The 15,331-nt window shown below is 39.3% G+C and overlaps 1 protein-coding gene across 1 annotated transcript in view; it reads right to left on the bottom strand.

Annotated features, from left to right (window-relative positions):
- Window positions 1-15,331, bottom strand: part of neb (nebulin) — a 291,693-nt gene that overhangs the window by 239,211 nt on the left and 37,151 nt on the right. Inside the window, exons 64-96 of the mRNA XM_034694636.1 lie at window positions 14,991-15,302; window positions 14,697-14,900; window positions 14,374-14,478; window positions 14,154-14,261; window positions 13,706-14,017; window positions 11,843-12,046; window positions 11,619-11,723; window positions 11,375-11,482; window positions 10,968-11,279; window positions 10,758-10,862; window positions 9,052-9,150; window positions 8,810-8,911; window positions 8,615-8,722; window positions 8,201-8,512; window positions 8,002-8,106; window positions 7,801-7,905; window positions 7,603-7,707; window positions 7,402-7,509; window positions 7,200-7,310; window positions 6,314-6,511; window positions 5,273-5,377; window positions 5,054-5,158; window positions 4,871-4,975; window positions 4,673-4,780; window positions 4,466-4,579; window positions 4,177-4,374; window positions 3,737-3,841; window positions 3,491-3,595; window positions 3,276-3,383; window positions 1,275-1,382; window positions 1,063-1,170; window positions 865-969; window positions 652-756 (exon numbers count right to left, since the gene is read on the bottom strand). Coding sequence (XP_034550527.1) covers window positions 652-756; window positions 865-969; window positions 1,063-1,170; window positions 1,275-1,382; window positions 3,276-3,383; window positions 3,491-3,595; window positions 3,737-3,841; window positions 4,177-4,374; window positions 4,466-4,579; window positions 4,673-4,780; window positions 4,871-4,975; window positions 5,054-5,158; window positions 5,273-5,377; window positions 6,314-6,511; window positions 7,200-7,310; window positions 7,402-7,509; window positions 7,603-7,707; window positions 7,801-7,905; window positions 8,002-8,106; window positions 8,201-8,512; window positions 8,615-8,722; window positions 8,810-8,911; window positions 9,052-9,150; window positions 10,758-10,862; window positions 10,968-11,279; window positions 11,375-11,482; window positions 11,619-11,723; window positions 11,843-12,046; window positions 13,706-14,017; window positions 14,154-14,261; window positions 14,374-14,478; window positions 14,697-14,900; window positions 14,991-15,302 — 4,707 coding nt within the window. The remainder of the gene's footprint in view (window positions 1-651; window positions 757-864; window positions 970-1,062; window positions 1,171-1,274; window positions 1,383-3,275; window positions 3,384-3,490; window positions 3,596-3,736; window positions 3,842-4,176; window positions 4,375-4,465; window positions 4,580-4,672; window positions 4,781-4,870; window positions 4,976-5,053; window positions 5,159-5,272; window positions 5,378-6,313; window positions 6,512-7,199; window positions 7,311-7,401; window positions 7,510-7,602; window positions 7,708-7,800; window positions 7,906-8,001; window positions 8,107-8,200; window positions 8,513-8,614; window positions 8,723-8,809; window positions 8,912-9,051; window positions 9,151-10,757; window positions 10,863-10,967; window positions 11,280-11,374; window positions 11,483-11,618; window positions 11,724-11,842; window positions 12,047-13,705; window positions 14,018-14,153; window positions 14,262-14,373; window positions 14,479-14,696; window positions 14,901-14,990; window positions 15,303-15,331) is intronic.

Raw genomic sequence — 15,331 nt, 5'->3', positions numbered from 1 at the left:
GCTACACATGGGACTTTAGAAACTAGGCATCACAAAATGATTGTACAAACATTTACAACAAAAGTTTAAAAGTAATTATTGGGTCATATATTTGTCAATTTAATTTAGGTTAAAGGCACTATGAGGAGTTTTTAACTGGCTGAGAAACAGACTGAAACTGATACTGATGCCTCTTTATGACCCTCAAAAGCAAACAAGACCATCTACAACAACACTGATACCTTCTCTGTTGTCATTTTAATGTCTAAAATTGCTCTGAGGGGGTAAGGTGTCAGAACAGATGATTGACATCTCGCTTTAGAAACACCCTTTTTTGGCTGTTTTCATTGCAAATAATCACATTGTAAGATAAGTCTAAATGTTAAAAGACAACAGGATGAGGTTCTTGTCTGAAGACAATTATTTTGCATGTACAGGACAAGAGATAAGAGGTATCACTTTGTACACAAGGGGGCGCCATAATCGATACAAAGTAAAAGTTCCTCACAGCAGCTTTAAATCAGCTTTACTGGCATAACTGCACAGGGACAATATTACATTTATAAAATCACAAATACAATGATTGATAAATATTTAAAATCAGACAAATATGAAAGAGTACAAAACAAATATTTGAAACGTAAAGTAACAGTCACTGTTTTAACCACGTACCTCGCTGGTGATCTCATTGACGTGGCGGCAGTGCATCAGCTGGGGTGTGATAGGCATGGAGATCAGCTGGCCTCTGCTGTTGTAGTACTTCTCTCTGTAGAACAACTAGAAGAAGAGAGGAGCAAAGAGCTGGTGTGAACACAGTGTCATATTCAGGCTTTGTGAATAAAATTAGAAACATAAAACAAGAAGTAGTGTGAGATGGTTCCGTACGTCGCTGAGGTTCTGCTGGTTCATCTTGACTTGTTTGATGTCAGGGGTGTGGTAGGTTGTGTGGATCTTGTCCTTCTGCTTGTGGTAGTCCTCGCGATACAGACGCTAGGGGGAAAGGAGAAAGGTTTGTTGAAAGCCTCAGAAGGTGGCGATGTACATTTTCATCATGACGGTACAATCAGCGCTGTCCGATCTTACGTCATTGACGATCTTGTGAGCCTTCCTTGCGGTGATGAAGTTGACGCCCTCAGGATGGAGAGTGTAGGTCTTAGCCTTCGTCATCTCATAGGCCTCCTTGTACTTCACCTGTGAAAGACAGGAGAATAAATTAGAGAATTAAATCAAAATCTGCAGAAAGGGTTTATTCGGTCAAATGAATGGTGTAATTGGATGATAGTGGGAGCACTTACATTGCTGGTGACGACGCTGTTCAGCTTAGCCTGCTTGATGAGCGGGGTGTCTTTGGGCAGGGAGTAACCAGTGGGCATGGCGCTCTTGTTGGCCCCCTTGTACCAGTTCTGAGGGAGAGGGAGAGACAGAGGTGAAATCAGGTTAATATCAAAAGAGGAAAACAAAGACAGCATAAAAAAGGTCAAAAAGGAAACAGAATTATGGAAAAATTAGCATTTTATGTAATTTTGCAGATTATTTACTGTCTTGGAATATCTCCTACATGCTTGCAGGGCAGCAGAGAAGACTTTAATGCTGACTTGATATTTATTTTTCTTTAAACCAGTGGTGTCCAAACTTTTTTCAAAGAGGGCCACTTCTGATGTTGTCAGAATACCTCAAAGCCAGCGGCTCCTACCGAGACTTAGGGATCATAAAAGTTATATATGAAATCTCAATTTGATAACAATTATTTTAATTTTTGTCTCAATAAATCAGTAACTAGGTAGTCCTCAGTTCTCCATAAGCCATGTATACATTAGCAAACTTTATCTTCTGGAGGAAAATGGTCGGGCAGTGTGAGAAAAATATTGTCTCATTATTTTTCTATGGCAGGATCACGATCTGGATTTCATCACACTTCTATTTCATGTTGTTTTTAAGACTTTTCTGACCAGCAGACAACAATTTAAGAACTAAATAATTCTTGTCCTGCATTCTGAACTATTTTTATTCACCAAATTTTACCTTTTCTGCACAATTTCATAATTTTGATCTTGATCTTGTCTTGTGTCCTCTCTTGTGTCTTCTGAACTTTTAGTGTTCATCAAGAACATTTTTACATCATGATGAAAACATTAATTTGAAAACCTGTCAGCTTTAAGAGTTCTTGTGTTTCTTCTTTATTGCCATCTTGCAGAATTCTCAGTGCTTTGCCTTTATACAAGTAGTCCATATGAAGCTTTTTGAGATGTTTCTGGATTGACTTTAGTTTTGTTTGTGTGCTTGAAAGAAACTGCAAATGTACAGATGATTCAGAAGGAGATTAATTTCTTTGCTTTAAATAACACAATTTAAGATGGAAGCTTGGGGCCATCAATAAATGGACCTTGGGCCGCAATTGGCCCCCGGGGAGCACTTTGGACACCCCTGCTTTAAACAAAAAAAATTGAGTTGTTTATGTTTACATTTTTCATACATTTGTTGGATGTTTGCAATATTCCTCCCAACAAAGTCCAACAAAGAATGAAAACTGGAGTGTAGCAGCTGCAACTAACCCTAACCACTTAACATTATTACTTATATTCTCTACGGTGTAATGAGCTCCTTCCTTTCTTCCTTTCTTCCTTTCTTCCTTTCAGAGTTTGTAAAACTATTCACAAACAGAATACACTCTCATTTCAACTTTCTTCATAGTTTTTTTGACTGCCCAAAATTAAATCTGTTTTGGTCTAGTATATTCAATACTCTTTTGGAAATGTTGCATGTAATTTTTTGAAGCCTGACCCCCTTTTAGTGCTTTTTGGAGTTTCTGATCAGACTTTCCAGTTAAATCAAAGTCAGCAGCATCTCATAATAGCTAAAATAAAAAACTCATCTTAATGTTTTGGAATAAAGCAGAGGCTCCACCTGTCAAAGTATGGTCAGAAGAAAAGGTAAAACTCTATTGCTTTCAAATAATCTAGGGCAATACAACTAGGGCAGTTCCCCTTCTTAAATATATTGAATAAACACACTAAATTAATTGCAATATAACATTAATCGCCTCATTTGGAGTGGCAGGAAGTAAAGTCCCGGCGGGGTGGAGGTGTGGGATATTGTGAGAATTGTTTTTCCCTTTTTTTGTTGTCGTTGCTGTTATTCATTTAGTGTTACTCACTACACCTGTTGACTTGTATGTTTGTCTGTTGTTTTTGTTTTTCTTAAATTAATTTAAAAGGAGGAAAATATCTGTAATAATAAATGTTTTACTTTTGCTACCTCAATAAAAAACATTTAACATTTTTAAGTCATGCTCTTACGTCGCTCTGGATGTAGTTAGCCAGACGAGCCCTTTCGGTCTCGATGGTGACGGCAGGAGACGTGTTGGTTCCCTTGATATTGGCGTTGTAGTCGTAGCGGTAGTGAAGCTGGAGAGAAAGAGAGAGAAAGTAAAGGTAAAGGTAAAAGTCAGGATGTTTTTGTTACATAATGAGTTATAAAAATGAATCAGCTCATGATATAAAGAATCACTTACATCACTCAGGTTCTGAGCGTTCTGCTTGGCTGTCTCGTACACCGGAGTGTCCGTCACCACTGAATAGTCCTTGAAAGCTTCAATACCCTTGGCTTTGTATTTGTTCTTGAAAAACACAACAAGAGAAGGAAATCAGCACTGCTTCTGATTCAACAGTACACAGATTTAGAGAGGGATTCTAATAAAGTAACATTGAAGAAGAAAAGATGAGAGACAGCTGAAAAAGGAGAGTAAAAACAGGCTTACCACGCTCTGAAGATTATCAGCATTCTTCACACGGAGGATCTCAGGTGTATCCCAGGCGTAGCAGCCGATACCCTTCAGCCAGTTCAGGTCATCCTTGTAGAAGATCTGAGAAGAGGACACAACAGAATCCATTAGTGCTGTCATATGTTGAAACTCAAATTAAAGGATTGAAGAGGTGAAGGCACAGCAAAAAAAATCCACAAAGTAAACACTAGAAGCTCTAAAATTGTGTTCACTTTCACTTTGGTTTCCTCCTGTCCTGTTTTAACTTGAGTCTTAATTTCAAATCTGGTACAGGACAAACATGTGTGATCTTAGCAGCAAATAATCTTTTGCAAGATGTTTAAAAAGTCAGGTCAATAAAATGCACATGATCATGAACAAAAGATAAACACATGAATGCTTGTGTAGCTTTGTCTAATCCTTGGACTGTTACTCACGTCACTGAGCTGCTCGTTGACCTTGCGTGCTTGGACGTACACCTGCATGTCAGGGAGGCATATCCACTGGTGCAGATACTTGCGGTAGTGGATCCCGCTGACGGTGGACTGGGTGTTGCGGGCAGACAGGATCTCCAGCATGTCTGGTGGGATGTGGTTCTTGGCCTTGTTCTTCTCATAGTCCTCTTTGTACAGACGCTGCAAAGATGGACGACAGGTTAATCTTATTGTTTATGCAGATAAGTGGACAAAGCTTGATGAACTTTTCAAACAGGTGCCTTTAACTTACATCCAGGACCAGCTTTCCAGCTTTGACACAGCGAGCAGTGCCGGGATCATCCTCCAGAGACTTGGGCAGACTGTAGAGGGATTTGAACTTCTCATAATCCTCCTTGTACTTCACCTAAAGGGGGCAAAGGGTTCACAGAATCTTGTATCAATCAAATTCATATGTGAATAAATGAAATGTATGAAGACAGATTAGTGCTGAACTCACGCCGCTCAGGATGACCTTCTGCTGTTTGGCGTGCTGCAGAGCGTGTGAGTCATGTGACACTGTGTAGCCCTTGGCTTTGACTTTGTCCCAAGCAGCAGTGTAGTTTTTCTGTTGACAGAAAATCAGCAACATTACCATCCTGAACTTTCACAAAGATGACAAAGTGGAATTTTGAAAGATATGTTTACTTTCACTTACGTTGCTGAAGAAGTGCTTGAAGTTATGGCATTTGGCGTAGTCGTAGGTATCCAGGACGGTGGTGTACAGGTGCTTCTCCTTATGGTAAGCCTCCCTGTAGTTGAGCTGTTCATAACATAATCCAAATTAATGCACTGAATCACAAAATCAAACTATGTGTTTATAGAAGTCAGGATCACTCACATCACTGGCCCAGGTGTGACCGAGGACAGCAGTCACATATGCTGGAGTGTCTGTCACGATGGAGTAATTGTTGAATTCTTTCTTGGCCTCCTCTCTGTATTTCAGCTGTGGAAGGAGATTTAAAATGTGATATTTGTCATAACTTTATAATAAATATGTTTTCCCTAAGCAAAAAATCAGTATGCATTACGTCCTCTGGTCTTCCTTGTTGTTACTCACATCACTCTGCAGCTCGTAGGACTTCTTGGCACGGACAATCTCAGGGGTGTCCCAGACGAAGCAGCCGATACCCCTCATCCAGTTCAGGTCTTCCTTGTAGAACACCTATTGCAACACAAAGCACACAATTACATTTCCAGAAATTAGTAGAACATCTAGATGTTTGTTAAATTTTTTAATTTTCTTTCTTTCTTTCTTTCTTTCTTTCTCTATGTGTCTATTTATTAATGAATGAATGAATGCATTTTATATTTAAGTATATTCTATGTATCTATTAAGTAATTAATTAATCTATATATTTACTATGTATCTACTTATTAATTAATGACTGAATGACTGAATAATTTAATGAAAGAATGCATGAATGAATTTATTTATTTATTGTTTGTTTTTTTGTTTATTTATTCATTTATTTATTCATTTATGTATTCATATATTTATCTATTTATCTATTAATTAATTAATTAATTAATTTATGTATTTATTTATTTGCACACATTTAAGATTGCACAAAATCTGATCATAAAATAAATGATATGGGTGTGTCAGGAGAGACCAAGAAGCCACCAGGCTTATACAAAAGGACCTTTGTATAAGACCTTTCTTCAGACACACAACTACAATCAAAGCACACAAAAGCAACAATAAAAACACAGGATCTAAGCTAATCAATCAAATAACTGATGATATCTTGAAATTATAAAATCAATAAAATAATGTGAAAATGATAAACTTCTTAATCACTTCCTTAATAGATTTTTAGGCTCTTTAACTTGTTTTAAGTCTCTTTATAGCGTATAGATCAGCGTACATCACAAAAATATAATTTGTCATTTTTGTAATTGAGATTATTTGGACTGTTTTCTACATATAAACTTTGCACAAATGTCAGAATATCAATATAACTACTCTTGCAGAATCCTTTAGCATTCAAGCCCTTATCAAATACACATAAATCCCCTACTGTGTTACATAAAGATGGTTTTATCCAGTACACAGGCTGTATATGAAGCTTTAGAGGTGGCCTTAATCAAGTCTTACATCACTGAGGATCTCATTAGTCTTGCGGGCACGGATGGCGTCCTCCTGCTCGGGATGGCAGGTCCACTGGTGCAGGTAGGTACGGTAGAGGACATCACTCAGCATGTCCTGACAACGCTTGGCCACCTTGTTGGCGATGACGTCAGGTGGGAGGTGGGTCTTGGTCTTGCTAATGTGGTAGTCCTTCTGGTAGAGCCTCTGTAAAGAAATGCATACGAGGGAAAGTTAGTGGTATTGTTGTTCAAGTTGAAATTTAAAAATGAATATCAAAAATAAAGATTATCAGAGTTAAAACGGTTACAAAATCCTTGAATCGTGGCATGAAAGCATCAACATCTTTGAAATGCTACATGAGAAAGACCCACAAAGAACATACTATTAAATTCACAAATGTATTTTTATGTATTAATTTAATTTATTTTCTTTAATCATGATTATTAATTTTAGTATTATTATCATTTTGTATGTATTTATTTATTTATTTTTAATTTTGTATTATCTATTTATTTATTTTTACTTTCAGATTATGGACTAGCTGTTTTCAAAAATCTTGTTTTTTTTAGACTGTTAGCTGAATCTACTAAAAACTTAAAAAATAAAGAAAGAAAAATCCCAAAAAGCAGTTTATAAGGAACTAATTTGTCTCAATCGATCAGCCTTTCTTTTGAGAATACATTTTTATTCTCTAACCTACAACATAAACAAGTTAGCATTATTTTAATCTTCTATCTTTGGGGATATTTTCATGCACAATCCACAACATCTCATGGTGCATGTGGTGCCTGTATACCTCATTTAGAAACTCTAGTCTATTTTGTCTTGCAAACTTTTAGAGAATATCTTATATCAAAGGAATGATTGGACAAAACCATAACTGATTCCTTACCAGTCCCTTGTTCTTCTCCTGGTCTCCAAGGCGCATCACCTCAGGGAAGTCCACCAGCGTTGAAGCCATGTAGTGACCCTTGGTCTTCTCATGCAGATCCTTGTACTTCACCTAAAAGTATCCAGGATTTAAAAAAAAAAACTCTCAGTTGATGGAAAATGTGACTCCATGTATTTCAACTTTATCAAAGTGACACACTCACATCACTAGCGATCTCCCTGCCCTTCTTGCCGCTGAGGAGTGGGATGTATTCATGGTCCAGCTTGTAGCCTGTAGCCTTTGATTCGTCCCAGTTTTGTTTGTAGAGTTTCTGCAATCATACAAAGCAGGCACAAAGTTCAAGAAAAGTGTTTAAAGTGATTGAAGTTAAAGCAGATCACACACGAATGAAGAAAGTAATTACCTCACTGATGATCTTATTAACCTCCCTGCTGTGGGCCAGCTGAGGAGTGTCCTCTGAACCGATGTAGATACCCTTCTCTAGGTTGAATGTCTCTTTATACTTGAGCTGTGGAAGGAGAACAACAGAATTTAGATTTGTTCATTGATTATAATATGATTTGTTTTAAGATGTGGTGTAAGTGTTGTGTATTTTACGTACATCACTGAGGTTGGCAGCGTTCAGCTTGGCAAGGACAATCTCAGGGCGGTCCACAATCAGGGTGAATTTTCCAAAGCATTCTGTGGCGTTCTTCTTGTAGAGCCTCTGCAGGGAACATTATAGCACCAAGGTGAGACACAGAAAACAAACACAGAAAATGGGGGAAATGTGCTAAAGAGTAACATGATACAGTCAACGTACTTCGTTCATAATCTCCTGGGCCTTCCTGACTTTCACGTGGTCAACGGAGTCAGCTGCCACCCAGCCGCAGCCCCGGATCCATTCCAGATCTGCTTTGTAAAGAACCTGGAAACAAACACAAAGACAAACAATCAGAATTTTGCATATATCTGGACAATTTATGTAGAAATATGACAAAGTATCAGGGATGAGCACTCACGTCACTCTGCAGGTCATACATCTTGCGGGCCTGGACCACATCATTGTGGTCTGGCAGGCAGGTCCACTGGTGCAGGCGGGTTCTGTAGTTGTCGTCATTGACCTGCTTTTGGCATTTCTTGGCCAGTTCAAACTGCAGCATGTCAACGGGCAGGTTGAACTTGGTCTTGGACTGGTTGAAGTCCTTCTTGTACAGAGCATCACTGGCGATCTTGGCGGAGTTCACAGCCAGCATCATCAGAGGATCGTCCTGGACGCAGCGAGCACCGATGTGGTGGCCGACCTGCTTACGGTAGCTCTCAAGGTACTTGTGCTGCACGACGCAAAGAAGGAATGATTTGTAAGGTGAACGTTTAAACCCAAATACATCTTTTTATTATTAAAACAACAGAAGCAACACAAGTTTGTTACTCACCTGACTCTGTACTTTAGAGTTAGAGATGCACTGCTTGATTGGTACGGCATCTTTAGGCATGAAGTAGCCTGTTGCTTTGACCTTGTCCCAGTCTTTGGTGTACAGATGCTACAAGATATAGAGATAGTTATCAAAAGGCTTATGATTAAACAAGCTGAAATATGTGAAACAATTTCCCACAAGGATTCATCTTACCGGGTGAACGTTCTTAGCCACCTCTCTGGCTGTGGCGAGAGTTGGAGTGTCCAGCATTGTGTACTTGGTCTTGTCCTTGTGCCAGGCTTCACGATATTTGGCCTGAGGAAAAAAAACAATTAAAATCAAGTCAACAACAAACCGGAAATTTAACCCTTCCACTATTTTGTTGTATGATTTCACTGAAAAGAACACTTTGAGCATAATTTATCCTGACAGTATCTGAACAGAGTCATGCTCACCTCGTTGAGGACATCAGCAGCATTCTTGGCACAGATCATGTCGACTCTGTCAGTTGGAACGATGAATTTCTGCTCGTCCAGCTTGACACGGTATCCTCTCTGTGAAACAAGGCAGAGGTTGAACAAGGATACAGGAAAAGACAACTTAGATTTATTCTTAACCTTGTTAAGCCTGAACCATCAAATAATTGTCATAAAATTCAAATTCTTTGAAAATGTTGTGTTTATTGGACCTTCTGAAAAATAATTTAAAAAAAAATTAGATAGCAATTTTCATATATGAGTTTTAATTTGTATCATATTTGATACATCAGGCATTTTGGTGTACATTTTTTGCTCAAATTTGATTATTTTTCAAACAAACGTAAAAAAAAAATGTTTGGCTTATCAAACTTTGAGTTTCCTTCAACTTTTCCCAAAGTAATTTCAAACCTAGAAATATTTTTTTCCAAATTGCACGACAACGTCGTTCATATTTTGTAGCAAAAAAAAAACGAATTTATTGTTTATTGTTCAGTTTTTACTGGAAATCAATGAGCAAAAGATAAGATTAGCAGTAGCTCAGTCCACAGGGACTTGGCTTGGGAACCGAAGGGTCGCTGGTTCGAGTCCTAGTATGGACCAAGTTTGGCATGTGGACTGGTGGGTGGAGAGATGCTGGTTCACTTGCCTGGGCGCTGCTGAGGTGCCCTTGAGCAAGGCACTGAACCCCCAACAGCTCTGAGTGCACTGGTTGACGGCAGTAACCTCACTCTGACATCTCTCCCTAAGCATGTTCACTGCATGTGTGTGCATGATTGTATGTATATACTGTGTGTGTAGCATGTCCAAAAAAAATAGCACGAGTGAAAAAATTGAATTTCCCCCCTGGGGATTAATAAAGTACCTTTCTCCTCTTCTTTAATTATTTACTAGGGAGTCATTGTGACATTCAACTAGTCCTAAATCATCATGATGCAGCAGGTTTCATATATAAAAATTCAATATAAGTTATAAATATCTAAATTTCTACTCTAAATATACCTAATTATGTAATTTAAACATTTTCTTAAATAATAAAAATACTGTATGTTGCTTTGTGGAATTCATAATGTATGAAATTTGATAAAATAATGATTGACAGGTCTACAAATAAATACCTCCTGTATCAACTTTGACACACACATTTTCAACATCATTTGACTATGAATTAATTCATGAAATTCTAATTAGTTTTACATTGCATCAAACCAGTAACTATTCCTCTTGAAGTTTCAGTAACAATTTGAAAGTTATTTTCATCCAAACATTTTTAAAATTAGCAAAAATATCCCTGAAAAACCTCGAGTGGGTCTCTGATCCACAGCTGACATTTTGGATGTCTCAAGTGACGTCCCTCTGGTGCATGAGTTACTCACACCTGGTGGATTATCTGTGCACTGCATGTATCTGATTGCATACATCAGGTTTTTCCAGAAAAATATATCACACAGACGATGTGGAGGTCTCAAAAATGGATGCATAAAATATGATACGCTTGACGTTATAAGATGTGTCTGTAAAAGATGGTGTCCAGGTGCCAACAGGCCAAATGTGGGACAAAGAGTATGTATGTGTGGGACAATGTGGGACACGTTACCTCGATGCACAATGCAGGACACCTGGTCACCCTATTTATTGATCTTTTATAATGAGTGTATAAAATGTCAAATTGTAGACAGACTTACTTCAGCCAGGGCCTTCTGTGCCATCTTCACCTTCATGACATCAACACACTCATGTGGCATCCATCCACATCCACGCAGCCACTCCATATCAGCTTTGTACACAGCCTGAGGAGACAAAACAGGCAAATTAAAATACAAATCATAAACAATAATAAGAAAAACAGGAGAGTATACATATAATGGAAATATCACAAGTCAATGAAAACCTACATCACTCTGCAGGTCGTATGCCTTCCTGGCCTGGACCACATCGGTGGAGTCAGGCAGGCAGGTCCACTGGTGCAGATGAGTCCTGTAGTTGAAATCGTTGACCTGGATCTGGCATTTCTTGGCCAGCTCAAGATTCAACATATCAACTGGGAGGTTGAACTTGGTCTTGGACTTGTTGAAGTCCTTCTTGTACAGAACATCACTGGCGATCTTGCCTGAGTTCATAGCCAGCATGATCAGAGGATCCTCCTCCACGCAGCGAGCACCGATGTGATGGCCGACCTGCTTGCGATATCCGGTTTTGTACTTGTACTACAAAAAGAGACGAAACGAAACCCATTAAGAAAGTCACATCATGTCTTGTTTGAGGATCTATTGTGTTGGAACCATGTGAACTTTTCCCTTACATCACTGATGATATCTCTGGATGCTCTAGCCTTCAGCACAGAGATGGCATCCTCCTTGACTTGGTAGCCTTTAGCCTTCTGATCATCCCATGACTTTGTGTACAGTTTCTGCAAATTACATGAGACGTGACAAACAGATGGTGAGACGTTGTGCAAGCAAAACAAACTCAAATCAATCCTGTATTAGACGAATAACACATCTCAATTAATGAGATATTCAGAACTTATAATAACACAAACTTACATTGCTGATGCTGATAGCGTTAGCCTTGGACAGTACGAAGGCCGGGGCGTCAGGTGGCATATGGATGCTGAGCTTGTCTTTATCCCAAACTTCCCTATATTTCCTCTGTTGGATGAAATAATAACAACATCAGCTGCTTTGTTATGACGTCCCAATTCATACAAATAACTGAAAATATTTGCATTGGGGTTTCTAATTTGATTCCATAAGAAGCTATTACTCACCTCACTGATGTTGTCAGCGTTCTGCTTGGACAAGACAATAGCCGGGAGGTCGACAACACTGGTGAATTTCTGGCTGCTTGGAGGCTGGCGGTACAGCCTTTCATTGAGAATGTTCTGAGCATTTTTAGCTTTCACGACATCCACAGACTCATGAGGAGACCAGCCGCATCCCCTCAGCCACTCCAGATCAGCTCTGTATACGGCCTGAAAAACAAAGACAAGGTTTGACTCACCAAATACCCTTAAGTGTAATTTCTTGATACTAGTATTTCATGATCTGCTCACAAATAAATGTACAAACTTCCACAACTAAATAAAGGGTGATTGCCGCCACTTTATCCCAAATAACCCACTACCTGTCGACATTTCACCATGACGTTAAGAGGCTATTTTGAAGATCTAAGGAAGTGGAGCCTGTTTTTGAAACGGCCTGCTACATACTACCTACATACTCAGGGTTCCCACTCTTCTCCAGAGATCATTTTCCAGGACATTTCAAGGACATTATCAGTGATGATCAAGCTGGTATCACAGTCTAAATTGAGTTCCTAATTTAGTTTCTCAATAGTCTAATATGTTCCTCTCAGTGGAAGTCTACATTGAAAGACATGTAGTCTATGGCTATCTATGAAATCATCTCTTACATGCTTAAAAATGATGGCAAATTGATAATAGAATAATGCAACCACAGATGTATAGCATTTTATTGGTGCAACCAAGTAACAATGATGGGCAACTCTCATCTCAGCTTTCTCTTTTCTCAAAAAATATAAAATTAGCTAAGAAAAAAAACAAAAGAACCAGCAAAGGAATCTGGAAGCTGCCTTACTGAAATAAATAAATAATGATAATAATCAGAGGATCAGTGCATAGATTGACCTAAATACAACTGAATGACAAAAATGGCCACAAATGTTGAATGGGGATTTGTTTTTTTTTATCCTTTTCAGGTCGCACGCAGTCATGTTGGAATAATTTTCCAGGACAATCTGTGATTTTCCAGGACATTTTACTTTTTCTCCCATTTTCCAGGTGTTTGCCAGGACTGGAAAACTGGTCAACTGTTTTCCAGGTTTTCCAGGTATTCCAGGACGCGTGGGAACCCTGATACTGCTTTTGAAGGTACTATGAAGTCTGTAGTATGACTGTTCTGTTGGATCTGTCCTGCAGGATGCTGGGTCAGGCATCGCTGGATTTCTGGTTTCAGGCAGTGGAAGTAAACAACAGCCAAGCTGATAGAGAAACTGCTTCTTTTGCATCACTTATGATTTTAAAAAAAGTTAAGAAGTGGTTTATGTGGCATTTAATAATTTTACACAGCACATAAAAACTGAGGTTCCCCCCTTCAAAAAAGAAAAAAGAAAAAGCAGAACAAGCGCTGTGCATTTTCACAAATCAGGACGACATCCTGTTAGTTTTGGCATACTGCAGATTTTGCTCTTTTTAACATACTGCATACTGCACGCTGAATTTTGGCCAAATCAGTACGTACTGCTAGTATAGTAGGCGGTTTCAAAAACAGCTTGGATGTGTGTACTAAAGCTCATCTTTATAGGTGGAAGTACCCAAAGGAGCTGCTCTCATAGCTGACACCAGGGAGGCCACTTTGCCAATTTGCCCCGCCTACATTGGATACCCAAAATATCAAATCCAGGATTTTTTGAACATGTTTAGGCTCTCAAAAAGCCCCTCAAACAGCTTGTATAATTTTCTATTGAATATAATTAGGTCCTCACCCCTGCAGTGCTTGGACCCTAAATACTGTGACAAAATTAAGACAACAAGTAACACCAACACATTTCAAAAACAAGCATTTCTGCTGCATCTTTGGTGTTATAACTGCTGAACTTAACGTGTACTCACATTGCTCTGTAAGTCGTACACCTTTCTGGCCTGGACCACATCGCTGGAGTCTGGCAGGCAGGTCCACTGGTGCAGATGTGTTCTGTAGTTGAAGTCGTTCACTTGCTGCTGGCATCTCTTGGCGAGTTCAATGGTCACCATGTCTCCTGGCAGGTTGTACTTGGTCTTGTTCTTGTGGTAGTCCGCTTTATAAATGTTGTCACTGGAGATCTTGGCTGCATTAGCGGCCAACATAATCAATGGGTCATCATTGACACTAAGAGCCCCGATGTGATGTCCACACTGCTTGCGGTAACCAGCCTTGTATTTGTACTGCAAGTTTGGGATGGAAGTATTTTGATTAGATTGATTATATATATCACTGCAGTAAATTAGAAACAAAAGCTGTCATACTTGGAACAATAAAACGAAGGGATGAAATGAGTTCAAAAGAGGAGGACAGACTTACATCACTGACGATGTCTCTTGATGCCTTTGCTGCCAGAACAGAGACAGCATCTTTGGGAAGGAAGTATCCTTTGTTGATGGTTTCCATATAGCCTTCACGATAATATTTCTGGGGAACAAAGATGATGTTAGAGTGACTGATATGTAAACATGCACTATGCAAAATGGCATGATGTTATGAGCTGTTTGAGAAGGTAAAGTAAATTCATATTTGAAGGTACCAGACTGGTGTTGAGTTTATTCTGCTGGGCCAGGACGATCTCTGGTGTGTCAGGCATGACGTGAATGTTGATCTTATCCGCCTCCCAGGCAGAAATATATGCTTTCTGTAAACAAGAGATTAACAGGTATTACTGTGATGTGCCTTTTCTGAGTAAAATAGCTGAAGTCCACAGCAAACAGAGCTTTGTCTTGAAGAAGTTATCAAACAAACCAAATGACGATTTATCAAGTTTCGTTATCAAACTTTCCAAATAACTTCCTACAAAAGGATGATAATAATAATAATGCTGTGAAACTGTAAAATTGGATTAGCTATCATTACCTTGTCCATGACTTGGGCATTGGCCTGAGCCAGGGCATATGGCATGTCCACTGTCTGGGCAGTGAATTTGAACTGGCTGGGATGCTGGCGGTACTTAATGTCACTCAGGATCGCTGCTGCTTTCTTGGCTTTCTCCACCTCAACCGAACCAATTGGCACCCAGCCCATTCCCTTGATCCATTCCATGTCAGCTTTGTAAACAGCCTGCAAATAACAGGGAAAAGGGGATTGATATAGAGCTCTTACTTTATCTACAAGTGTTCAGGAAACACATAATGAGATGTCGTTACTCACATCACTCTGCAGGTCGTATGCCTTCCTGGCCTGGACCACGTCGTTTGAGTCAGGCAAGCAGGTCCAGTTGTGCAGATGAGTTCTGTAGTTGAAATCGTTGACCTGGATCTGGCATTTCTTGGCCAGCTCAAGATTCAACATATCAACTGGGAGGTTGAACTTGGTCTTGGACTTGTTGAAGTCCTTCTTGTACAGAGCATCACTGGCAATCTTGGCAGAGTTCAGAGCCAGCACCATCAGAGGGTCATCCGCCACGCAGCGAGCACCGATGTGGTGGCCGACCTGCTTGCGGTATCCGGTCTTGTATTTGTACTGTGGAGAGAGACGGGGTCAAAATAATG

This window comes from Notolabrus celidotus, chromosome 10 (genome assembly GCF_009762535.1).
Source record: "Notolabrus celidotus isolate fNotCel1 chromosome 10, fNotCel1.pri, whole genome shotgun sequence".
Lineage (NCBI taxonomy): Eukaryota > Metazoa > Chordata > Actinopteri > Labriformes > Labridae > Notolabrus > Notolabrus celidotus.
This window is presented reverse-complemented; position numbering and strand designations above follow the sequence as displayed.